Below are 25,588 nucleotides of genomic sequence, written 5' to 3'. Positions count from 1 at the left end.
TTCCTTTTTTTTCTTTTTTCGTTTTAACAAAACTATACCTTTATAAAATTCTGATAAGAAAATAAAAAATAATTTTATGAATACCATTATTTGTAATTTAATTTTCTTATCTTAATAAGCCCATTTTGTTCTTTACTTTAAATTATATGTATTTTCGTTAATATATTTAAAAATAAATTATATTAAAAAATAAAATATAGTATTCAATAGAAGAAATCATAATTTTATGTAAATTCATATACGAGAATAATAAAAAAAATAATATATATTTTTATTAGACAATTACAAAAATACTTTATGAGAGGTGCATGCTTTTTTTTTTTTTTTTAATATCGAGAACAAATCCTTAGAATAATCAAATATCTTTTTAAATATGAAATAAATATATATCATAGATTAGATATATAAAAAGTTTCTCAAAAATAATAACGATGAAAAGTGTTCTGAAATATCAGTTATATATAAAAAAAGAAATTTCTTCCTATATGAATAAGGGTATAATCAAAAATTTTTAATATATGAGAAAATATATACATAACCTTATAAACGAAAAAAGGGGAAAAAAAAAGGCTAATTGAAGCTTACGAAAAATAAAAAAAAAATATATATTCAAATAATTTTATATTATACTATATATATATATATATATATATATATATATATATATATATATATATATATATATCTTTTTTGAATTATAATTAAGCATATTTACTGTTATAATAAACAAAAAAAAAAAAAAATTAAAATAATTAAATAAAATAATTGTATAATTCAGTGAAATAAATATAAAAAAAATAAAATAAGGAAGAAAAAATTAAAACTTATTAAATAACTAGAACTACAGTAATAACCATTATACTTTGTATCTTCATTTTTGCATTTACAAATAACTCCAACCCCTTTTATAACGTTATTTTTTTCTTCATCTGCTGGTTCTACAGGTTCACATGATGCATTAGGATCACATCCCCCGTTATTTACTTTACAGTGTTCTTCACATTTAAAATTATTCTCTATATTACTAGAATATCCAGGATTGCAAACACAATATTCATAATTGTTTTCTTTTACACATTTCCCATGTTCTCCACAATCTAATTTGCAACCAGCATCATTTAAAATTCTTCCTTTTCTAGAATAATTTTGTATTTTCGCATTCTTATCCAAGTGGAAAGAATCATTAGTAGTTCCTATATTTTCCAATTTTTCTTTTTTTTCTTTTCTTTCTCCTTCTTTCTTCTTATTTTCTGTTTCATCACTTTTCTTCCTTTTCTCTTTATATTTTTTATTTTTTGGGAAAGAATTTTTATCATTTCTTTTTTTTTTATTTTTATATATTTTCCCTTTATTAGATAATAAATTTTTCAAAGGAAAACATACATTTCCAAATCCCCAGTATCCATCATTACATATACATTTAAATTTCATTTTTGTTTCATTTAAAAAACATGTAGCATTACTATCACATAAATGTTCAGGGCATTTTTTATTTAAAACAATTATATCCTTACATTCATTATTCATAAATTTTTTACCGCTTGGGCATAAGCACATAGCTTTATTTTTATTTTTTAAGCACACTTGATTTTTACATTTCTTTGATTCTTCAGAATTACATAAAAATGATTTAGGAATTTTTATTCTATCCATATTATATATTTCGCGATTTTTTTCATTTTTATCCTTATCACTATTTTTTTTTTTTGCAGAATTGTTCTTACCTATTCTTAATGCTACTTCGTTTTCTTCTTTTTTAATGCATTTGTACACGTTATTTTGTTTATTAGTATATATACAAATTTCTCCTTCATCACATTTATAATCACACAAATAGAAATTATCCAGCTCTTTCTGAGCATCAATTATTTCATTTAGAGATTGATATATACGAACATAAAATATATATACAATTAAAAAATTAATTAATTTGAAATTCAACATTTTTTCCATCTAAATTTGTAATGTATATATATATATATATATATATATATATATAAAAGAACAATATCAACAAAAATTAAATTCACTAAAATGAACTTGTTTAATTACATAAACATTTAGTAGTGTAAATGAATATTTAAGCAGTTGTATTCATATAATTTTTTAATTCTTAGAATAAATTGAAATAATAAATAATAATAAAGCAAAATCTTTTAAAATTTAATAATAAAACATTTTAACTCGTAAAATATATTTAAGATTTAATGTTCTTAAGTATAAGAAAAAAAAAAAAAAAGTACGAAAGATAAGAAACACTGTTATATTTTATTTCCCCTTTGTTGTGATTTAATTAATAATAACATAAAAAAAAAAAAAGAAACTATAAAATAAAAAACATTATATAATTAAAAGTAATTCAAATATACTTCTAAGAAAAAACTTGAAATACTATGAAAAATATGAAATTCCAAACAAAGAATATATTTAAACATTTATTTATTTTTTTACTTATAGACCTTTTTTTAATACAAAAAATAATAGTATTAAAGACAATTATATATATTTATTAATCTTTTTTTTTTTTTTTAAGATCATTAACATAAAAAAAATTGTTGCTCTTGTTCTATTTTTTTTTTTTTTTTTTTTTGTACGCTTCTTAAAAAATAGACACGTATAGCAGAATATATTTTTTTTTTTTTTCTTTTTTTTTCAATGAAATACAAACTCTAAGTTTTTTTTTATTGTTACAATAATCATCATATAATTATATTTTACAAAAGCCTTAATAATTTTTCGATAATTTTTTCAACTGTTGATTTTTTCGTTTTTAGAACAAAATATGTTTATTTCCCATTTTTCTACAAAAAAATTTACATTTAACATTGTAAATTAAACATTTTCTCTTTTTAAGACACATCTTAAATTATTAAATGTGTAAAAAAAAAAATATATTTTATATATTATTATAAATTTTAATTATATCTCAAAATTTAACAATATATAATTATATTTTAATACAAATTAAAACTTGAAGAAAAAAATAATAAATAACTTTATTAAAAATTATATGCCAAAAAAAAAAAAAAAGGAAACAAAAAAAATTAAATTAAATAAAATAAAATAATGAATTAAAATAAATGAAAAATAAAACTTACCATAAGAAATGTTATTATTATAAAAATAAAAATACATATTTTATATATTTTTTATGTCAATATAAAAATTCATAATACAAAATACATAAAAATATTATATGAATGTGTATATATTAATTAGGGAACCTCTAAAAAATATACAAGATAAATAAATAATAATTAAAAAAATATATATTAGGAAAAATATTATATATATATATTTAATCAAAAAATATCATTTATTATGTATTCTTTTTTTTTCTTTTTTTCTTTGTAATATTTGTTTTGTGAATCTAAATAATTTAAATGATTCTTCCGAATAAATTCCTCCTACATCCCACAAAATTTTATATAACTTAAGAGAATTATGAAAAGATCTGTTGAAAAAAAAATAATTAGCTAAATAAAAAATTGCATTAAGTAAAGTTTTATTTGAATTTCTTAATAGACAAATAAAATACAAGTAACTTGTGTTCTTATTATGAAGTGAATTAAAAGATTTTAAAAAAAGTTTATTTAAATGTACTATTTGTTCTTCATTTTTCAAATAACCAAATAATATAAAATCTTCTATTATAGAATTATTAGAATAATTATATTCTATTGAATTCCTTAAATTAACTTTAGGATAATAAATTCTATTTTTATTAAATTTTTTGAAATAACTTTTTAAATATTTAATACACCAAATAAAACAATCGTTGTATTTTTTATAATATTTTTGTTTTATGTTTTTCCTTAAATGATACATATTTTTTTTCTCATTAAAAGAATATGATATTTGTCTTTTTTCTTTTTTTAATATCTTTAAATATATAAGAAATAACTTAGAAGAAAAAAGAATACTTCTCTTAAACATCCATCCATTTTTTAATGTTTCTATATAATTTTTTATATCTCCTTTTTTTAAATATATATTAGCTAAAAAGTAATATAAAGCAATATTTCTCTGAAAATAAATAGCATTTTTATAAGAAAATATAGAAAAAGGATAATTCTTTTTATATTCTAAGCATTTAGCTAAGCTAAACCATGCATTAGAATTATTAAAATACAAAATAATTACTCTTATTAATATATAAACGGAACTATTAATGTTATTAAATAATAAATATTCTTGTGCTAAGCTCACGTATGAATATAAATGAAATTTATCTATTTTAATTGATTTTTTAAAATAATAAATTGATTTATGATGATTATTGTTTAATGAAAAATATTTACCTAACATATAAAAATATTTCTCGTCATAATTTTTTTTCTTTTTTTTTTTTGGATAATTGTAGATAAGAATAAGCAAATCAGGAATTTTTTTTTGAAGAAAATATATATTTACTAAAATTTCTAAGTAAATAAATTTCTTAGAAAAATACATTGGTAATAATAAATTTTTAACATTTTTATAATCTTTTTGGTTTATAACCATTATATTTTTATCATTACAGTTCATCATGTATTGAAAGATATCTTGATCTTTTTTTTTTTCTATATGTACTTCGTTTTTATTTTTTTTTAAAAAATAAGAAATACAATATTTATGAAACACATCTTTTTTTAAAATTTTATTCTTCCTACTAATTTTTTGTATTTGATTAAAGTATTTTATACTCTTATAATAATTACCACAATAATAATACAATTTAGCTAGCTCACTTGATATATATAAATTATTTTTTAACATTTTGTTTAAAAATTTATAAGCATCAATAGCATTTTTATAGAGGATAGTGTTCAAAGAACAAAAATGTGCATAACCAAATAAAGTCATAAAATTATTTTTAAAATTATATCTTTTTATATAATTTTTATATTTGCTAAAAAAACTGTGATTTACTTTTTTCTTCTTCTTTTTAACGGTTTTCTTATTAAAAATATTACTTTTGAAATAATTATTTTTAAAAAAAAAAGATTCCTTTAAATTTTTTAAAGGATTAATGTATATGTAACTGTTGTAATTTCGCATTACATTTGTATAATTACTTTTAGTATTAAAAAAAAATTCATTTTCAAATAGGTACAGGTATAACTTTTTTAATTTTTTGGAATTCTTTATAAATATATTTTTTTTTAATGATATTTTTTTTTTACTATTCTTATTTTTATAATTTTTTGTAAATTTCAATTTATTTTTACTGTCAAATTTGGTTGTAATATTTGAATTATCAAATACAAAAATTTCTATTGAAATCAAATTATTGAAAAATACCCAAGAAACAAAATTAAAGTAATCCTTTTTTATACTTTTTTTGACATATAATAAACTTTTATTGAACTTTTTTAAGTCATAACAAACTACACTTAACAATAAATATAGATATGTATCAAATTCAATTTTCTTTTTTATCTTTCTTAAATGTTTGGCAATATATATCAATATTTCTTTTCTTTTCATATTTCCTATATTAAAGTTCCCATTAAGATAATTCATGTTTTTTTCGTCATAGCTATTTTCACTATTAAAGTCATGAGTAATGTCTTTTTTTTTTTTATTGTTTTGATAGAATGTGTTACTATATAAATATAAACATAATATTTTAATAAAAATAAATAACCTAATATCTTCTTCCGTTTCGTTCTTTATCTCCTTTTTATGTATATTTTTTTCATTGTGCATAATATTCATTCGTTTTTTTTTGCTAGTCATGTTATTATGACAACTATCAATTTTTTCATTATATTCCCTTTCTAGCTTCTGAATATAATTCCTATCGTTAATTGACACATTTTTATTTTTTTTTTGAGAATATTTATCATCACAATCTTGTAAATAATACTCTACTTCATATTTTTTCTTATTTTCTTCAGAATTATAATTGATGCTCCTTTTTCTATGATTCATATTTTTTTCTTTTATTATATCAAAAATTAACTCTTTATTACTAGATGTTTTTTCTTTTGAGTTCATATTAGAGTTATATTTTACATTGTTACTATCTTTTTTTATCAGCTTTTTATCTCTGTTATGTGAATAGTTTATATACTTAACATATTGAATTTTTTTTTTCTTTTTTTTTGAAAAATTAGGTAAATAATTATTTTGTAGAAAAATATTGCATATATTATTAATATAATTTTCATAATTAACAAATTTATAATTGATAACCTTTTTTTTTTTTTTTTTTATATTGTTGCAACATTTACTCTTAATATATTTAAAAGTACTATTGCTTTTAAAAATACTATTATTTATTACTTCATTCTTTTCTTCAATTATACTATTAAATAAAAACTTTTTATTTTTGTCTGTATTTATAACGGAAAAATCATTTACATTTTTCATTAAAATCTTTGTTTTTAAATTTTTTTTCATATAATTTTTTTCATATAATTTATTATGCTTGTCAATGTATAATGTATTTAACATATATTGTAAATTGTAACTTTTCTTTTCAAAAAAATTATCATTCAATATTTTGTGTTCACTAAACGAACTAGAGCAATATGTAGATACTCCACTCAACAAGACATATGCATCTTTATACTTTTTTTCATAAAATAAATCAATAGCCTTTTTATAAAAAGGAAAAGGTTGAATAAATTCTGTATTACAAAATAATTCATTATTTATATTTCCCATCTTACTTTTTGATAATTCTGATAACCATATGGAATTATGATTAAGACATCTTATTTTGTATAATAATGATTTTTTAAATAAAAATTTTTTAAAAGTTTTTAAATTAAAATAATTCTTAGTTAAATATTTGCTAGTTCTTTTGTTATATCTTTTTTGAATATTAGAAAAATATTTCTTTTCTTTCAAATTATTTTCCTGATCTCTTAAATTTTCATCTATTTTATTCTCATTTTTTAAGTTCAAATAATTCTCACATGTAGAAAAATCATTCATGCTAGGAAAATTAGTTGATAAACTAATTGATCTCCTTTTAGCTTTATTAATAAAATTTTTTATATCTATAATATTATTAATTTTTACATTATTGTTTAATAATTTTTGTTTTTTTATAAAATTTGAATGTTCGCATTTTCTTTTAGTTCCTGAGGAAATAGTACTGCAGCTTCTTAGATCACCCATATTGCTATAGATGTATTTTTTTTTTTTTTTATTAATCAAGAATAAAGACATATAAAGGAAAAAAAAAAGAAATAAATGAGAATAAAAATATATTAAAAATATTACAAGATGAATTAATTTTTTCTTATATTAATTTTATATATATATATATATATATATATATACAAATTGCAATTATTATATAATTTTCAAATTAAACATTATTATAATTTTTTTTTTTTTTTTCCAATAAGTTAAAAGTATTTATTTAATCTTTACTTTTTAAAAGACATATGTTATTTAATGTTTCTACTAAAATATAGGGTATCAATATTGTCTTTATTCATAAATATATCTATTTATGAAATAATAATTATTTTTATATATGAATATATTCCTAATAAATACATATATATAGTTAAAAAAAAGTGTATAATTAATTTTTTTGGTTAATTTTAACATATTCTTTAGAAAGCGAAAACTATTTAGTGTTTTCAAATAAATTATAATTTATAATATTAATTATGAAATATAATAGATAAAAAGAAATGGATAATGTATTAAGCATGTCAAAAGAAGGAAGAATAGAAAAAAGGAGAAATAGAATTAGAGAAAAACGTAAAAAAATTCAATAAAAAAATATTAAAATCATTAAATATAATGATACCTCTCTTTTCATATCAAATTTCGAAAAAAAATATATTTTTTTTTTATTCTAATGCCAATTTTTAGTAAACAGAACAAATAAAACATTAGATAAAAGTAAAAATAATATAGAAAATAAAAATGAAATAGAAGATAATAATGGAAATCGAATGATAAATAAAGATGAAAATCAAATGATAAATAAAGATGAAAATCAAATGATAAATAAAGATGAAAATCAAATGATAAATAAAGATGAAAATCAAATGATAAATAAAGATGAAAATCAAATAATATATAAGTTTGAATATGAAAATCTTGAATGTAATATAAATTATGATTATCTAAGAGAAGAAATTACTAAAGATTTTGATGAAAAAAAAAATTATTTTTTAAAAGAATTATCTAATGAAATTAATAAGGAAGAAAAAGTAGATTAAAAATAAAAAAAATATTTATAATAGAAAAATGAATTTATCTACTATCAGAATATCTACTTTTCTATATAGAAATTAATTTTATTCTAATATATTTTATTCTTATAATAATGTTTTGTATTTTTTTTTTTTTTGTGTATAATTATTAAATATATTCCTATAATTATTTTATCATTTTTCATTATTTACTTGATTTTTCTCTTTATTAGATTATTATTATATTGAATAATGTATTTATATGTTATTATTTTAATTTGTTTCTGTCTACATGATAATATTAAGTGAATAATGCATTTATATATATAAATTTTATCTTTTTATATAGCCTTTTTTAGAAAATATAAAGAAATATGTAGTTGAGGTATCAGATAATCATTTTATGGTAAATCCCAATAAAAAAATAGAAGAATTAAGTGAAACATTAAATAGTACATATCAATCCGATTTTCAAAATAATATTGTGGAAATTAGCAATTTAAGCTTAAAAGAAAAGGACAATTATAAAAAGAAAATAGAAAAATATTTTTGTTTATTAAATTATAAAGATGAGAAAATTAAAAAATGTAATAATTATATTAGACTTTTTCTTTTTTTTTTTTTTTTTGTTCTATTGTATCTTTTATTAATAATTATATTTTTTTTTAATTTTTTTTTTATTAGTATGCCAAATTAATTCAAAAAATTTATCATCGTTTATTAGTCTGATGAGAGATCAGATGGAAGGATATAAAATATATTTAGAAGGTACAATCTTTGTTAATTTTTATTTTTTTTGTCTTAAATATTAAAATTTTAAAATCTTATTTATAGAAAATTCTTCTTTTTTTTTTTTTCCTTTAGACATTTTTAATAAGACAAGAGATAATTTAAATTCAAAAAGAAAATATTTATTGGTATGAAAATAGATGAAAAATATATGTAATTGAATAAAAAAAATAATAATTATTATTTAAGAAAATTAAATATACATATTAGCATATATTTAAAATTATATTTTTTTAAATTTCATATTTATTAGAATAATAATAAACAAATTCTTGAAGATTTCATAAGAATGAGAAATATGGTTATTTTATTATTTTTTTTCTATTATAATAATTCACATATTGAAAACTATACTATATTTTAATATATATTCCTATTATTTTATATGAAGAATTCTTATAATTTTGCTGAAGAAATAAAAAAAGAAAAGATACTTAATGAGAAAATCAAGGAAAATTATGAACAAAATCATCTAAATTTAAACATAAAAAATGAATTACTAGAAAAAAATTTAGTAAAAAAAAAAATATATATATATATATAAACTGTCAAATTATATTGAATAACTATATTAAAAAATTTCCAATTTTTTTTTTATTATTTGTATAAAGAAAATGAATATAGATTATGCAAAAGATATTAATAATATAATAATGGAAAAGGAAAAAAATTTATATAATAGAAAATTGCTACAGCAAAAAGACAATCATAATTTAAAAATGATAAACTTTTATAAACTAGAAATAAATAAACTAAGAGAAGCTTTATTATCTGTCAAAACTTATTATTACAATTACAAGATTAAATCTAAGTAATTCAATTTTTTTTATTAAAAGAAATATATATATGAACATATATAATAAAAAAAAAATAAAATAGATAATAAACAAAAATTATATAAATAAAATAAAGTAGAAATAAAAAACAATTTAGCGAAAATAATAAATTCTCCTCACACAAAAAATATATTGTACAGAAATTTTTAACAATTTTTAGAAAAAATATAAATGAATTAATTAATCAATACGAAAGAATAAAATTTCAATTTATTGAATTGCAAAAAAGGCAAAAAAACTATGAGAACAATTTTCAAAAAAAGTATATTAAAGCATGGGAATTACAAAAAAATGAAGTACTGAAAAAATATATATATATATCTTTCAACTATTTTTTTTATAATAATTATGAAATATTACTTTATGAAATTTATATATATTAAAGGCTAACAAATATATTGAAAAATTAATAAATGCAAACAAAATTATACATGAACAAATTTTTTTAAAAGAATTTTACGAAACAAATTATAAATACTTAGTAGAAGAAAATAACAACTCAGTTTCTACTGCCAAAGGTATATGCACATTCAGCTAATTCATATTAAGCATTTAATTTATTTTTATCATGCTTATTATTGGCATCATTCTATTTTATTATTTTATTTTATTTTTTTTAGATAATGAAAAGTTAAAAATAGGTGTGACTAATAAGAAAATTTCAGACTATGAAATTGAAAATGTCAAAAAGTTACTTATGCAAGAATGTAGTTTTCTTGTGGATAATGTAGGAATGAAAAAAAAAATTATTAAAATTAATAAAGAAATATAATATTGTATTTTATATAAATGTTTATTTTTAAAGAATATAAAGGACGAAGAAGAGAAAATGAAAATAATTTTAAAATGCATTGGAATTCACAATCAAAATGATCTAGAATTATTAGCTCAATTATTTTATATTGGTAATAAAATAAGAAATAATTTTAAATTATAAAATTTTAACTATATATTTTTTTGACCAAATTTATTTTTTGTAAAACCCAAAATAAAGATGACGAAGAAAATGAAGAAAAGGATGATTATAAAAAAAAAGAAGAAATTTTATTCAATAACAAAGAATATACATTAGATATAATTTTTAAATATTATCAAGAGAAAGAAAAAGAAAATTTATGTAGAATAACTAAAAATAAACAAAAATATAAAAATGTAAATTTAAAAAAAAAAAAAAATCTGAATAATTTTTTTTTATAATTTATTAAAATAAATAATTTAAATGATAATAATTCTTAAAAAGTTATACATATATATATATATATAATTTTGTTTAGAGATTAGATATTTCTTTAAAATTAGTAATTGAAAGAAAAAAACAAGAAAAAGAATATTGGAATAAATTGTCTCATATAATACCTGATGATATGATAGAATCATGGAAGGTTAAATTACAAAAAAAAAAAATTATTTCATTTTTTTTTTTTTTTCATTATAGAAATATACTATTGAATTGTAAGAATAAAATTTATATTTTTTTTTCTTTTGGAATCTTTCTCTGTGTTTATATTTAGACTTTTTTAATTTTTGTTGAAAAGTATTACTACATATTAAAAGAAAGAGCAGATATTATAGAAAATATTTTTATTGAAGAAAAAATTATTAAAGAAAATCTAAATAAAATCAAAGAAATGAATGAAACTATAAACAAATTATAAAAAGAAAAAGAGCTTAATGGATTTTCGAATAAATAAATCCTGTCTTAATGAAGGAAAATAAAGAATGGAATAAAAAAAAAAATAATAATATATTTGTCAAAGATTTTTTTTTTCTTTTCTTTTAGTTAGACTTTTTTAAATAAACATTCATATTTCTCCATTTTTATCGTATATTTCCTTAATTTTCTCTAATAATGATTCATTATGCTTTAACAAATCATACTTACAAAAAAAATAAATTTATATATATATATATATATTTATATTATTTCTAATAAAAAAAAAAATATATATTTTTTAGAAAAGCTAAAACCTGTATTTCCTTTTTATTCTTATTCTCTTGCAATTTCTTTTTATTTTCACTATATTAGGAAAATTTAAGAAAAAAATTCAAGTATTATATATACACACAAAATTTACAACTATTTTTGATAATTTAAAAATAGTCATATTTTCTATTTTTTTTTTTTTTTTACTTTTTTAAAATTTCAAGCTCATCCTGTAAATCTATTAATTTTTCTTTTAATATTTTTTCTTCTTTAGATAAATGCTCCAACTAAATATATATTCATATATTTTTATATAATTTGGGTAAATAAAAAACGATATAATGTTAAGAAAAAAAAATTTTATTATAAAAAATTACTAATGATTTATGCTGATTTTGCATTTCTTTAAATTTCTCATTATTCATATCATTATTATGCTCAATAATTTTTATTAAATTTTTGTAGTAATTAATATTTTTTTTTAATTCGTTGTTAATTCTTTTATATATATAAAGAAGAAAAAAAAACAAATATTTATGAATGTATTATACATTTTGATATTTTTCAAATGTATTATATTAGTAATTCTAATAAAAATTTCATTAGTGCTTTTTTAATTTTAATTATAATTTTTTTTTCTCTTTGCCTATATATATTTTTCTTTCTTTTATTATTATAATATTTATAAATTTTTATATTTCTAATTTTTTGTATTTTATTCATATATTTATTTTATTATTTTAACAAAATTAAGGCAAAACCGCGTTGGGGGCATTCAACAGTTATTTGTCTAATTATTTCATCTATTAAAAATTTTATGGAATATTTGTAGATAATTTTTTTTTTTTTCTTTTAAATAATATATAAAATAACCTAATAATTCAAATATTATATTTTCTATATAGAAAAAATTTAATTTATCTAATTCATTTTGTTCTATATTCTTTAGAATAGCATTTATAACTTCTAATTCATTTTGGTTGGTATCTTCTAATATTAACTAAATTAGAAAAAAAAAAAAAATAATAGATTAATTTAAAATAATTTGATCTTTCATAATAACTATATAATTAAACAAGTATACAGCGCTTTTATTTTTAATCTACTCTTCTTTTTTTAAGAAATAAAAATTAAAATACCTGAATTAATGTTTTTCCATTTTTATTCAAAATTTTCATAGGAAATAAAAATGACAAATTGAAAATATCGTATAAATAAAACTTTTTTTGTATTTTTAAGAAGATATCTTCATTATAACTACTTCTAATTAAAACAAAAAAAAAGCAGTAAAGAATATATGCTTTAATTTAAGCAAAAATAGAAAAAATAAATTTACTCTTCATCTATTATTATATCCTTAACTAAATTTATATTATCTTCTAAATTTCTGTTTTTAATTAATGCCTTTTCAAAATGATTTTTATATTCATTCATCACTTTCAACATATAAGACTTCAATTCTTTGCTCACATTAAAGCCATTACCATACTTAAGCTAAGTAAGAAAAATAAAAAATAAATATAAAAAAAAAAAAAAAAAAACATTAACAAAAAATGAATAAATATTTTATTTACAAATAGAAGCCTTTAATTTTTATAAAATTTCTTATTTTTATTACTATATCTATAATTAATGATTTAATTTTTTTAATTTTTTTTTTTTTTTTACGATATTGTGATTTTTTTCCATTTTTAAAATTTTTTTTTATAAAAAATATATCTTTTAAAGGAAGAACTAATCATAAAAATTCCTTTTAAATTAAAAATAAAAACCTTTAAAAATAATTAAATAACATTCCCTAATATACATAAAAAAAATTTTATTTAATATTTTTCATTTTAGCTGCATATAAATTATTCATGTTTAATTGGCTAAATTTTAAAAAAAATTTGATCTGACACATATATAGCTTTATTTTTATCTTTTTTATACTTTTTTTTTTTTTTTTATTTGATTTAATTTTAAATTAATCTAACATAATTTATTTGTATTTTTATTTTTTTTTAACTTTTTATCTTTCTTTGATAAAAAATATCTTATATTTTTTATGAAAAAAATATATATTTTTTATTTCTTTGTATAAAACATTTTATTGTCTAACAAAAAAATTTTTTTTTTTTCTTAATAAATGAAATAATGAAAAATGAATTATGAAAAAGAAAAAAAGTATGATAATGAATATGATAAGATTTTAAAAGATAGAAAACTTAAGCATGAACAATTAAGAAGAAAGAATTATAAGCATAATAAATTTATATTACCTTTAATTAACTTAATAAATAATATTATCAATTTTCTTAAAACAGCTTTTAATATAGTAAAATGAAAAAATTGAGATTAAAAAAATTGAGATTAAAAAAAAAATTATATATTATATGTTAATTATTGAAATTAATATATTTAAGCTTAAGTAATATAAAAATTATATTATTACGAATGAACTTTTTTTTTTTTTTTTTAGATAAATATATTTTTTAAAACTTTACTTGGATTATCTAATAACGATAATGTAAATTTTTTCTCCTTTTTTTTTTATTTTTATTATAAAAAAAAATTTTTATTTACAAAATGATTGTATAAATATTTTTTTAGATTAATATATATATGCTTGTCTTGATTATAGGTATCTAATAGAAACAACTATGATAGTGATGACAATTTTCACAAAAAAAAAAAATATGGAGACCTTCGAAAAAATAAAATAATGGAATTGAAAAATTTAGGTACGTGCTTAGGTAGTACTTGAGGTTAATTTTTCTTTTTTTTTTTTCTTTAATAGGGGAAAAAAAAAATAAAATAAAATAAACTATGCAATAATAAGAAAAATGAGTTTTAAATAAATATGTTCATAAATGATTTGCTAATTTGAAAATACGAATAATGTATAAATTAGCAATGACAAATGATATCATATTTATTTATATATGTACTTAGTTTATAGTAATATATCAAGTATGATAAAAAAAAAAAAAAACTTATAGGAATATCAATTTATATTTTAGAAGATTATTCATTTTAGAAATTTAACTTTTTCTTTTTTATGTAATATATTGTTTATTATCATATGAACATTATTGAATTACAAAAAAAAATTAAAAAATGAAATTATGAAAAGTATATATATATAATTTTTTATTTCTATATATGTGAAAAGTATTTATTTAATGAATTTATATCATAATTTATATATAGATATTTATTTAAAAAAAAAAAAAAGAAGTATTATGAAGGAAGGGATGCCCATATTTAAATGTATATAATTTTAACTAAATAGTATTAACATTAATTTTCCTTTTTTATACTCTCTGTAGTTGATGCATTATCATCTTCATCATCACTTCTTATATCAGTGATTTTTTCATTTCTCACTTTAATAAAAAAAAAAAAAATGTAAAAAATTTTAGAGATATAAGTATTTATATATATATATATATATATTTTTATTTTTTTCTATTACTTGTTTTGATAATAAAAATACGACTCATCTTTAAAATTAAGAAAAACCAGTAACAGTGCATAAACTGAAAAAAAAAAAAAAATTGAATATAACAAAAAGGAAAAAATGAAGAATAGAATAAATAAAAATAAAACATTTCAAGTTTTTGTGCAGTTATAATACCATTAATGCCCATAAAAAAATAATTAAAACTATTCCACCAGGAACATCAAAGTGTGTTGATATAAAACCATCAGTATAAGATCGAATAATTTTCGTATTGCTTAAAGGAAGAACAATATAATAAAAATATAAAAAGATACGAAAAAAAAAATAAGATAAGACAAATAATACATAAAATATTGAAAGAAGAATTTGACTTCTTATATTTGAGTAATTCAATAACTTTGAAAAATAAAGAACTATATCAACTATATCATGAATAAAAAGAATTAGTAATCCAACTCTCCAGAAATTAAGTACATGAGAATAAGCTAATAAAATTATAGTAGAAATATGATGCAAAATAAAAATGTAGAAATCTTTTCTTTTTATTTCGTAATTTAAATAAAAGAGACAAGATGACCAATAAGATATTTGTAAAATATAAAAATAATACACATAATTGTTTGTATACATAAATGGCCATCCTCTTTTATTTTCACTAAACTCTTCTTCTGTCACTAAAAAAAGCCATTTTCCTGTTGGCTCTTTTATACACATTTTTATCCATCCATTTTTATTATTTAAATATCCCGACATGCATAACAATAAAACAAAATTATACAAAAATGAAAAGGTGTGCCAAATTGCAAACCAAAAATTTTCTTTCCACTTATATAATTGACCTTTTTTCGAAATATTCCATTTCTTATTAATTTTATCTAATAAAGAATTGCTAGCTAGTCTATATAAAATACTATTATTTCTTACTATAACCTTATTAATTCCTGAAAATAGCAATCTTAATAAAGTTACAAACATAAAAATCAATAAGAATATTAAAAAATCCCATTTTGATAATTTCGGATTAATTAAATATGCTTCAATATAACTCTTATTTTTGATACTCAAAAAATATTCTTCTAGTGTATGCAAATATTCAGTTGCCATTGAAGAAAAAAAAAAAGGAATATCTAATATAATTAACCTTAAAACAAAGACAGAAAAAAATTGAAAAAAAAAAATTTATATATATAAATTTATTCAAAGAACAAAAATTAAAAAAAAAATTTCATATTAATATATAATTATTTTTATTCTAAACTTAAGTATTAGAATATTATAAGAAAATATGTACATAACATATTTTAAGAAAATAATTTTTAAAAATATGATGAGGATACAATGAAATAAAAGTAAAATATATTGAAAAAAAAAAAAATATAATAAAAAATAAACATAAATTTATCAAAATAAAATTAAATCAAAAATTAAAAGGGAGGTAGCTCAAAATAAGATAAAATAGCAATAAATTAAAATGAAATAAAATAAAAAAATATAAAAATAAAGTGAAAAGAGATAAAAGTAAAATGATATAAGACGAAATAATAACAAAAAAAAAAAAAAATTATGATATATTCAAGGAAAAAAATTATGAGGTATTCAAAAAAAAAAAAAAATTACGATAATGAATATATATATACATTAAATAAAATTAAAAAATAATATATAAAAAAAATTATAATAATAATAATTTTATTATTTTAATAAAAGTATCAATTATGTAATACTAAAAAAATAAGTCTAAAGCTAATGGAAAATAAAGTCAGTTTGTGTAATTCTTTTTCTTTTTTTTTTAAATTCCATAATAATCATTGCTTTACTGAGAAAAAATAGTCAGTAATAAAAGTGGAATATTTATATAAGAAAAAATAAAGATACATTTTTGAACAGTATGAAAATAATTGTAAAAATTATTTAATTGTTTATATTTTTAATATTTAATGCAACCTAAATATTTAGTATTACACAAATTAATTTTAAAATGTTAATTTTCATATTTTTAGTAATTTACACTTATTAAACGTACTGTTAATTAAAAATTACAAAAAAAGTTTTATTTTAGAGAAATACTTTTTCATTATCCTTTTTTTTTGTTTATAACATATATTTCTCTAGAGATTAAAAAAAGAATACATAAACCATTACTTTTTCATAATAATTATTTATTAGTAAAATATATATATTTATATAAATTAACTAAAATACTTAATATATTCAAAAAATAATAGGAACTATATAAGGGTAGTTCAAAAAAGAGCACAATAATAGGCATTTTTATGTAATATTTTAAAAAATATTCATATATATATGTATATGCAAACTTATAGTGCACATAAATTAATATACGAACAATGTATTAAATATTTTTAAAATAATAATTCATTGAATTTTAAAGTAATTATAATATAGAATGATTTTAAAATATCGTTTTTCGAAAAAAAAAAAAAAGCGAATAACAGAATTATTTTGAAAAGTTAAAATAAAAGTATTATTAATAATATTGAAACAAAAATCAAAATAATTCTATTAATCAGATAATTCAAATTCTACTTCACAAATACTCTCCAAACTTGCCTCTTTAATAAATTTCTTTTCTTTTTTTTCCAAGCTTTTTCTTTTTATTTCACATGCATAATCAACTGTATTTGTTAATGACTTTCTTTTTTTAGGTTCAGTGTTTATCAGTTTAAAAGCATTTTTCATCTCCTCCTCATCGAAGTTCTTTTTGCTATTATTGTTATTAATTATATTATTATTATCCGTATAGTTATAAAAATTATTATTTAAATTGTTTTCTACATTTAAAATAGGTTTTTCAGCATTAGTTGAAAGAAAATCTGACGGTAAAAAGCAATCACCATTATTTTTTGTTAATGCATTATTCTTGTTTATATTAGTTTCCTTTTTTTTTTTTATAACACTTATGTACTTGTTGTATGATTCAAAAAAAAGAGCAATATCTATAAATAAATCGTGAGAATACTTAATTTTTTTATTTTCATCTATATAACTAAAAAGAGGATAAAAAGGTTTAACATCTCCTAGCCATATAATAAGTATTAAATATTGTTTTATTAAAAGAACTATATTCCATATAATAAAAAGCATTTTTTTATAATTTTTTTCCACAAATACTTTTGTCTTTTCTAAAAACTTATCCTCGGAAAAAATATTTTCTCCATCTAAACTAATACAACAACTTTTTTTAAATTCCTCAGTATTCATTTGATTTTTTAATTCTAAATAAGAATTGATAAAATCAACAGATTTATCATAAAGATCTTTTATATGAAACTTGCTTATTTTTTTTAGGTTATTTAATTCTTTCTCAGTAAATATCTCACCAGTATGTTCAGCTAAAAGAAACATTATACACCTATCTCTTGATATCTTTCCATTATCTGAATATCCATAAAGTTTTTCTAATTTTTTTACAACAGTATTCCATTGAAACCATTTGTATATCTTTGGTTCATTCAACCAATTGCACAAATATAAAATATTGCAGAATAATTGTTTTAGTAATAAATGTTTATTTACTATTATTTCAATACTATTTAACTTATTTATTATATGTGTTAAAAGATCTTCATATATATAATCAAAGTTATCCACAAGTAATAAATATCTAAGTCTTTTATGAACGTTGTTTATGGTGCACATAAATAAACAAAATTCTTCATCTTCGTATATATTAGAATCATCTGAAACACTTTTTTTATTTGAATTATCATAGGTAGAAGTAGTATTCGTTGAAGAATAAGAAGTATTTAAACAGTTATCATAATTATTTATTCCTTTCATAAAATCGTATGTTTTTATATTAAAATTTTCATATTTATTTTTTTCATTCAATTCACAAGTATCATCCTCATTATTCTCATCTGAATCTTCTTCTTTTATTTCTAAAAATTTATTAATAATCTCATTTTTTCTTTCTCCTACATGTACATATAATTTATTTAATGCTTCTTTCCAAAACATATAATTTTTACTATTTTCATCAGGTAATGTGTGTAGAATTTTTTCTAAAGAAGAAGAATCACATGTACATAATATCAATGATGTAATGATTTTTTTTAAACTGTTATATTCACTTTGTCTTTTTAATGAACTTAACATTATAGTTAATGGTTGGCAAAATGAACCCATCATACTTATTCTCCTTTTATTTTTTTTAAATAATAATGATTGTGATGGATCAGATTCTTTGAAATTTTTACTATCATTTTTCTCTTTTTTCTTTCTTGTAAACCATATTCCTAACTTTTCATCGTTTACTAAGGATTTTGATGGATGTATAGAAGTATTTATACAATGGAATATAGAAATTCCTATATTTTTTGTTATTTCACTTTTTATTTGATTAGATGATTTAAAAAGAATTATTTTATTTTTTTCACATGCTCTTTCTCCATCATTTACATCGCAAAAAGATAATGTCTTTTCTTCCTTTTTCATTATATCATTGTATATAATTATATCCTTTATATAATGTCCAGATTCAATATAACTTTCTTCTATTTTTTTATAATTATATATACCTTCATTGATAGCTTTATCTAAGTCTATTGAATCAAGTGTAATATATTCTAAGTTTATATTCATTTCTATATGCAGATTAACTCTGTTATTATTTAAATTTTTTACTTCTTCTTTATCTATAGTAAATAATAAATTTTTTCGAAGAGATGAAGGAAAAGGAAACTTTTTTAAAATTGGTTGCTTACTGTTAATTTTTTTTGCTAATAAATTATCATCTTCTTTTGAATTATGTAATCTATTTTTAATTTCATCATTTATATTTAAAATAATATTTTTAAAATTTACTGGGATCTTGTTATTACACTTTTTTGTATCATCGATATTATCATTTATACTTATGTCAGCTTTTGTATTTATCTCATTTTCATTTATAGAAATAATATCATCTTTATTATCTTCTTTTTCTTTATTAAAATTAGCATCTATTTTATTTTTCAATATTAAATTATCATTATTCATTATATAATTATTCTTTGAAGCATTTTTTTCAGTGCTAATAACACTGTTACAATTGTTAATATTTAGTAATACATCAAAATTATTTGATACTTTATATGATTCTTTTTCTTTTTCCATATTTAATATGTGATTACCTTCTTTAATACTCTCCTCTTTCTTAAAACAAATTTGGGATTTGTTCTTAATATCTGCCTTTTTTGTATCTTCAAAAGTTTCTTTGGAATCATTTTTATTATTAACTGAATAATTATTTTCATCTCCATATGTAAGAACAGAACATTTAATTAAACTTTTGTTTTCTTTATCAATGTATTCAAGTGATTCGCTTTTAATATTTATATGATCTAATTTATTTGTTTGTACTTTATCTTCATAAGATAAATAATTTTCTTTATTATTTAAATTGTAAGTGGAACTATTATGATTTAATTTTTCACATATTCTTTCTTCGTTTACGTTGTCTTCATTTTGTAATTCATCACACAAATTGTCTACTGTTATCTTCTTTTTTCTTATATGGGAACAGATATCTGATAAATTATTTTTTGGTTCATTAAATTTATTTTTTTCTTTTAAATAACAATTTATTGTATTTTTTCCCTCCTCGTTTAAAGATAATACATCAGATAAATTTTCATTATTTTTTAATTCAATAACATTGCAAGGATTTATTCCTATTTTAGAATTTTTATTCTTGCTATCATTTTCTATTAAATCGTCTATATTTTTTAATGTTAAAGGGACATATGAATCAATTCCACTTGAATTTTTCATAGGAAATTCATTGCATCCCTCTTTTTTAATTTCTATATTTGTTTTTTCTTCCGTAGAAATATTTTTAATTTCATTTTTAATTTTATTTTCACCAAATTTACATTTCACATTCATAGTACAGTCTCTATTATCTGTTAAATTTTCTTTACACTCCTTTTTTTTATTATTCATATGGGTATTGCTTCGGTAAAAACTTTTATTTAATGTATTTTTATTTACGTAAATGCTATTATTTGAGATATAAGAGGTATTTAATTTTCTTATATAAATACTATTCTGTAAATTATTTGATTTGTTTATATTTACTTTTTTATTAACAACATTTTCACTGTTTTTATTTTTATTTATTAGAGTATTTTTATTCGTCGAAAAGGGTTTTTCAACTATATTAGTATGTTTATTATAAATGTTTTTAGAATCAATATAAATACTCTTATTTAAATTGGGTAGATGTTTATTATTAGAAACAAATATACTTCTGTTAAGATCACTTTTTAAACTTTTTTTATTTAATGTATTTTGATACACACTTTTATTTAACACATTTATTTTTTTATTATTATTTACTTTAGAATATTTATCTATATATATACTTTTATTGGAAGAAGATAAAGTTGTTATTTGGGAATGTTTTATATTATTATGCTTCAAATATATCGATTGATTAAATAATGGTTTCCTTTTTAATTCAAAGTTATAGACAGATTTTGATGCATTATTAATGCTTTCTTTGTTTATTTTATCATTAATTATTTTGCTCTTTTCTTTTTCATAGTATTTAATATATCCTTCTGAATCTTCCTTATATGCACTAAAATCTAAAGCACCTAAATTTATATAATCAGATTTATTTTTTTCATTGATATCATCATTTAAAAATGACGTTACACAACTAGTATCTTTACCTCTATCTAAAATATCTATCTCATTTTTATTGATTATATCTTTTTCTTTTGCATAATTTGTTGTATTTTTATATGGTATAATGTCAATAGATATTTTATTATGAAATAAATTATTTTTAAATCTTTTTCTTAAAAATATTTCCTCCTCAAAAATATGTTCACACTGCCTTTTTTTTTTGTAGTTATTAAGCAAATCTTTATCTTCTTTATCATCATAATTATTTCTTATTATTTCTTCATAAAAATTTATAAGTTCAAGAGATTTCAAATATGCATATCTATATTTGTTCAATAAATATAAAAGCTTTTCATTTATTTTTTTAAATCTTTTATTTTCCTAAAAAAATGATAATAACATGTACAAAAAAAAAAAAAAAAAAATATGTATAATTTATATATAAATTATTCTTCTATATTTTATTATACATATATTAATTCTCCTTCTTTTCCTTTTTTATCATTACATTTTCTAAAAAAGTATCGATAGCCATGAGGAAATAATATATTTAATGAAAACTTCTTTTTATTTATGAATAATATTATTTGCAAATTTAATAAAAAAAAATAATGAATTAATAAATAAAAAAATAAGTATACAAACGAATTATAAATAGCATATTCCAAGTACACACATAAATATATGCATATAAATGTGTATGTTTTTTTTTTTTTTTTTCTAATCCTAGCAGATGTATCATAAATAAATTAATAAAAAATTACGATATTTGTTCTACATATTTTGAATTTCAATAGTTTGTATGTATTTTTTTTCCTTTTTTTTCTTTTCCTTTTTTTATGATACTTAAATTTTTTTATAAGAGTATGCTATTTTATATTTGTAAAACGTCATACAGTGCACACACGAAATATTCAAGTGACGTTTTAAAAAAAAAAATAACTTTCTCAAATTCATGTATATCATATATAAATTTTTTCCTTAAAAATACAATTAATTTTTGATAAATTTTATTTAAAATGAATTTCATATGTTAAATAGAATATAATAATATGTATATTTTTTAAAAAAATCAGAAACTTAATTATCTATATGCATACGTATATATATATATTTATTTATTTGATAATAAATATATATAAAATTAAAATGTGAAATAAAAGTGAAAAAACAAAAATATATTTGTATTGTATTAAAAATTTGTTTATGCTATAGAAAAGTACAAAAAAAAAAAAAATAAATATATAAATTTTAAATATTTCATCAAATAAATATTGCGTTTGGAACATAATCAAAAGGATAGTATTTATAATCAACATTTTTTTCGTTAACTTGAACGATAAGAATTCCTGATTTTTCATTTCTTACTTGCATACCAACAGCAGAAGTGACTATTTGTTTTATATTTGAATCAATTTTATCTTCTTTATTAAAATGCAAATGAGCACAGAAAATATGACTAACGTTATATTTTTTCATTAACTCATATATAATTAATCTTGTTTCTTTTTTTATATGAAAATGGCTTTTATCTGTATACAATCGGATTTTATCAATATAAATTAAACCAATGTTTTCATCTTCATCTATGTTATTGTACATAAGTGGATGATGCATGAAAATAAATTTATACTTTACATTTAATGATTGCATTTTATTTAATGTTCCTTCTAGCCATTTTAATTGATTATCTCTTAAACTTTCAACATTGGCATGGTCATATAAAACGGGTGAATTCAAAATTATGAAACCGCAATTATTATAAATAAAATCATAATAACAATCTCCCCATACATCTTCAAATCCTTTAACAGTTTCACAAGTTGGTGAATTACCAACATCATGATTTCCGCAAAATACATATAAATCAATTGATTTGTCTAAAAGTTTAAAATCTTCTTTAAGATCATTAAACTGCTCATTCTGTTCTTTATTAGAAGGATATGCATTAGCTAAATCACCCATTGCTATTACAAATGGCGGTTTTAATTTGTTTGTTTTTTCTATTGCTTTTTTTAATAAAGCTCTTTCTTCATACCATCCTTTATTTGATCTTATCATCCCATATTGTATATCACCATATAAAATAAAATAAAATGGAAAAAAAGAATTTTCATTAGTATTTTTTGCTTTATTGTTTTGTACTTTTATTAAAACCATTTTCTTTCATATACACAAAAATGAGAAATATGTATACGTATATATATATGAGATTAATATATAAATAAACAAAAATTAGAAAATGAAAAAAGAAAATATATTTTCTTATAGATCGTCATAAATTTTCCTTCAAAAAAAAAAAAAAAATTTTCTCTATTATTCAAAATATATAATTTTAATTCCAGACCTCAATTTTATCAAGATATTTAAAATTCACTTAGTAATAAAATATTTATAAACAAAAATAAAAATATAGGTTAATATATAAAATAAATTTACTATAAGATAGATAATAAAAAAAAGTGTTACTTCTATAAAATGTTGAAGTTATTTTTTATTTTAAAAATGAAAATTAATTTTGAAATAAAAGAAAAAACTTATTAAAGCAAATTTTAGATTACACATAAACATTGAATGTTACGTTTTTTTTTTTTTTTTAATTTAAAATAATTAAAAGATTATTATAAAAGAAAGTTCACTTTATTTTTTATAAATATTCTGTTCTATATGTAAACCACATTTAAAAAAAAAATTTTTTTCTTTGTAATTCAAAAAAAAAAATTAAAAATAATAAATATAAAAGCCATTAAGTTCAATATTTATCTCATAAATTCATGGGAAAAAATATACAAAAAGAAAAAAATAAGAGAAAATAAAAAAAAAATAAATATGGAAGCAAGGTAAAGTAAATTAAGAAGTGTAAATTTAAAAGTAAAATGTTTTTTTCTGTTGCTTTTTTTTTTTTTTCTAGCACGACCATTTTAATTAGAGAAAGAGATTATTTTTTAAAAAAATTAAGATTCCTTTTTTTTTTTTTAAATCTTTTTATGAGCAAAATGAAAGTTTTAGGAAAAGATGAGCTTATAACGAAATTTGAAACTTTCATAGTAATAAAAAAGGAATTAGAATATGCTAAAAATATAGATAAACATTTATATAATAACTTTTGCTTAAAAAAAGATGATGTATTTAGAGATATTTATGAAAAATATTTTATGAAATTGATTTCTGACAAAATTTTGTACAAAAGTATTCAAAAATATATTATTGATACGTGTCCACATATAATTCCAAGAGAATTAAATATAAAAAATTATGATAATTCTAGTGAAGTACTTAGTAGTATTTCTGATAAAATTGTTAATTTTATTAAAGAAATAGGTATTTATAATTTTGATAAAAAAGAAAAAATTCAAATTGTGGATATTAATTGTGAAAAATTTGTTGATCTCTATGTTATTTTGAACTATGGAGAAAAAAAGTAGTTTTTATAAAAATTTTACTTTTAATATGTTTTATATGAGCATATACATAATTTATATTTTAGTAGACACAATTATACACATAAGAATAATATATATATATTTTTTTTTTCTTATAGATGTGAAGAAAACAAAATTGAACATATTTTAAAATTATTAAGAAATGTGCATATTACAAATTCAATTCAAAATGAGCAATAAATTCATAACATTAAAATACCAGAGATACACATTTTATAAGATAATAAAAAAATATAATAGGAAGTTTAAATTACACTTTATTATATGCATTTTAACATGTTAAACTTAATATAGTTCGATTTTATTAAATTTATTTCGTAATGATATTATTTAAATAAAGATACTATGTATTGGATTAATTTGAA

At 17.6% G+C, this 25,588-nt stretch overlaps 9 protein-coding genes across 9 annotated transcripts; 3 read left to right on the top strand and 6 right to left on the bottom strand.

Annotated features, from left to right (window-relative positions):
• Positions 1 to 774: 774 nt before the first annotated feature.
• Positions 775 to 1,944, bottom strand: PRELSG_1347800 (conserved Plasmodium protein, unknown function; the record flags this gene model as incomplete). The annotated part of the gene is made up of 1 exon (XM_028679022.1): positions 775 to 1,944. The coding sequence occupies one exon, from the start codon at positions 1,942 to 1,944 to the stop codon at positions 775 to 777; it is 1,170 nt and encodes a 389-aa protein (XP_028536110.1).
• Positions 1,945 to 3,312: 1,368 nt separating this feature from the next.
• PRELSG_1347700 (conserved Plasmodium protein, unknown function) lies at positions 3,313 to 7,164 on the bottom strand (the record flags this gene model as incomplete). Its single annotated transcript, XM_028679021.1, has 1 exon — positions 3,313 to 7,164. One exon carries the CDS (start codon positions 7,162 to 7,164, stop codon positions 3,313 to 3,315), a length of 3,852 nt encoding a protein of 1,283 aa, XP_028536109.1.
• A 476-nt stretch (positions 7,165 to 7,640) lies between these two features.
• Positions 7,641 to 11,430, top strand: PRELSG_1347600 (conserved Plasmodium protein, unknown function; the record flags this gene model as incomplete). The annotated part of the gene is made up of 15 exons (XM_028679020.1): positions 7,641 to 7,710; positions 7,825 to 8,168; positions 8,500 to 8,737; positions 8,835 to 8,918; positions 9,015 to 9,067; positions 9,193 to 9,240; positions 9,331 to 9,453; positions 9,551 to 9,750; positions 9,936 to 10,071; positions 10,161 to 10,293; positions 10,396 to 10,502; positions 10,581 to 10,680; positions 10,770 to 10,927; positions 11,050 to 11,157; positions 11,287 to 11,430. The coding sequence occupies 15 exons, from the start codon at positions 7,641 to 7,643 to the stop codon at positions 11,428 to 11,430; spliced, it is 2,046 nt and encodes a 681-aa protein (XP_028536108.1).
• A 147-nt stretch (positions 11,431 to 11,577) lies between these two features.
• On the bottom strand, positions 11,578 to 13,388 carry PRELSG_1347500 (conserved Plasmodium protein, unknown function; the record flags this gene model as incomplete). The annotated part of the gene is made up of 9 exons (XM_028679019.1): positions 11,578 to 11,652; positions 11,744 to 11,792; positions 11,907 to 11,986; positions 12,077 to 12,197; positions 12,445 to 12,502; positions 12,573 to 12,699; positions 12,839 to 12,962; positions 13,036 to 13,193; positions 13,368 to 13,388. 9 exons carry the CDS (start codon positions 13,386 to 13,388, stop codon positions 11,578 to 11,580), a joined length of 813 nt encoding a protein of 270 aa, XP_028536107.1.
• Positions 13,389 to 13,842: 454 nt separating this feature from the next.
• On the top strand, positions 13,843 to 14,451 carry Sel1 (selenoprotein, putative; the record flags this gene model as incomplete). Its single annotated transcript, XM_028679018.1, has 3 exons — positions 13,843 to 14,016; positions 14,161 to 14,208; positions 14,323 to 14,451. 3 exons carry the CDS (start codon positions 13,843 to 13,845, stop codon positions 14,449 to 14,451), a joined length of 351 nt encoding a protein of 116 aa, XP_028536106.1.
• Positions 14,452 to 14,981: 530 nt separating this feature from the next.
• TRAM (translocation associated membrane protein, putative) lies at positions 14,982 to 16,248 on the bottom strand (the record flags this gene model as incomplete). Its single annotated transcript, XM_028679017.1, has 3 exons — positions 14,982 to 15,067; positions 15,157 to 15,220; positions 15,319 to 16,248. 3 exons carry the CDS (start codon positions 16,246 to 16,248, stop codon positions 14,982 to 14,984), a joined length of 1,080 nt encoding a protein of 359 aa, XP_028536105.1.
• A 1,419-nt stretch (positions 16,249 to 17,667) lies between these two features.
• Positions 17,668 to 22,315, bottom strand: MISFIT (nuclear formin-like protein, putative; the record flags this gene model as incomplete). The annotated part of the gene is made up of 2 exons (XM_028679016.1): positions 17,668 to 22,161; positions 22,289 to 22,315. 2 exons carry the CDS (start codon positions 22,313 to 22,315, stop codon positions 17,668 to 17,670), a joined length of 4,521 nt encoding a protein of 1,506 aa, XP_028536104.1.
• A 728-nt stretch (positions 22,316 to 23,043) lies between these two features.
• Positions 23,044 to 23,940, bottom strand: CPPED1 (serine/threonine protein phosphatase CPPED1, putative; the record flags this gene model as incomplete). Its single annotated transcript, XM_028679015.1, has 1 exon — positions 23,044 to 23,940. One exon carries the CDS (start codon positions 23,938 to 23,940, stop codon positions 23,044 to 23,046), a length of 897 nt encoding a protein of 298 aa, XP_028536103.1.
• An 836-nt stretch (positions 23,941 to 24,776) lies between these two features.
• On the top strand, positions 24,777 to 25,403 carry RPB4 (DNA-directed RNA polymerase II subunit RPB4, putative; the record flags this gene model as incomplete). The annotated part of the gene is made up of 2 exons (XM_028679014.1): positions 24,777 to 25,201; positions 25,322 to 25,403. 2 exons carry the CDS (start codon positions 24,777 to 24,779, stop codon positions 25,401 to 25,403), a joined length of 507 nt encoding a protein of 168 aa, XP_028536102.1.
• Between the last annotated feature and the right edge of the window lie 185 nt (positions 25,404 to 25,588).

Source organism: Plasmodium relictum (assembly GCF_900005765.1).
Source record: "Plasmodium relictum strain SGS1 genome assembly, chromosome: 13".
Lineage (NCBI taxonomy): Eukaryota > Apicomplexa > Aconoidasida > Haemosporida > Plasmodiidae > Plasmodium > Plasmodium relictum.
This window is presented reverse-complemented; position numbering and strand designations above follow the sequence as displayed.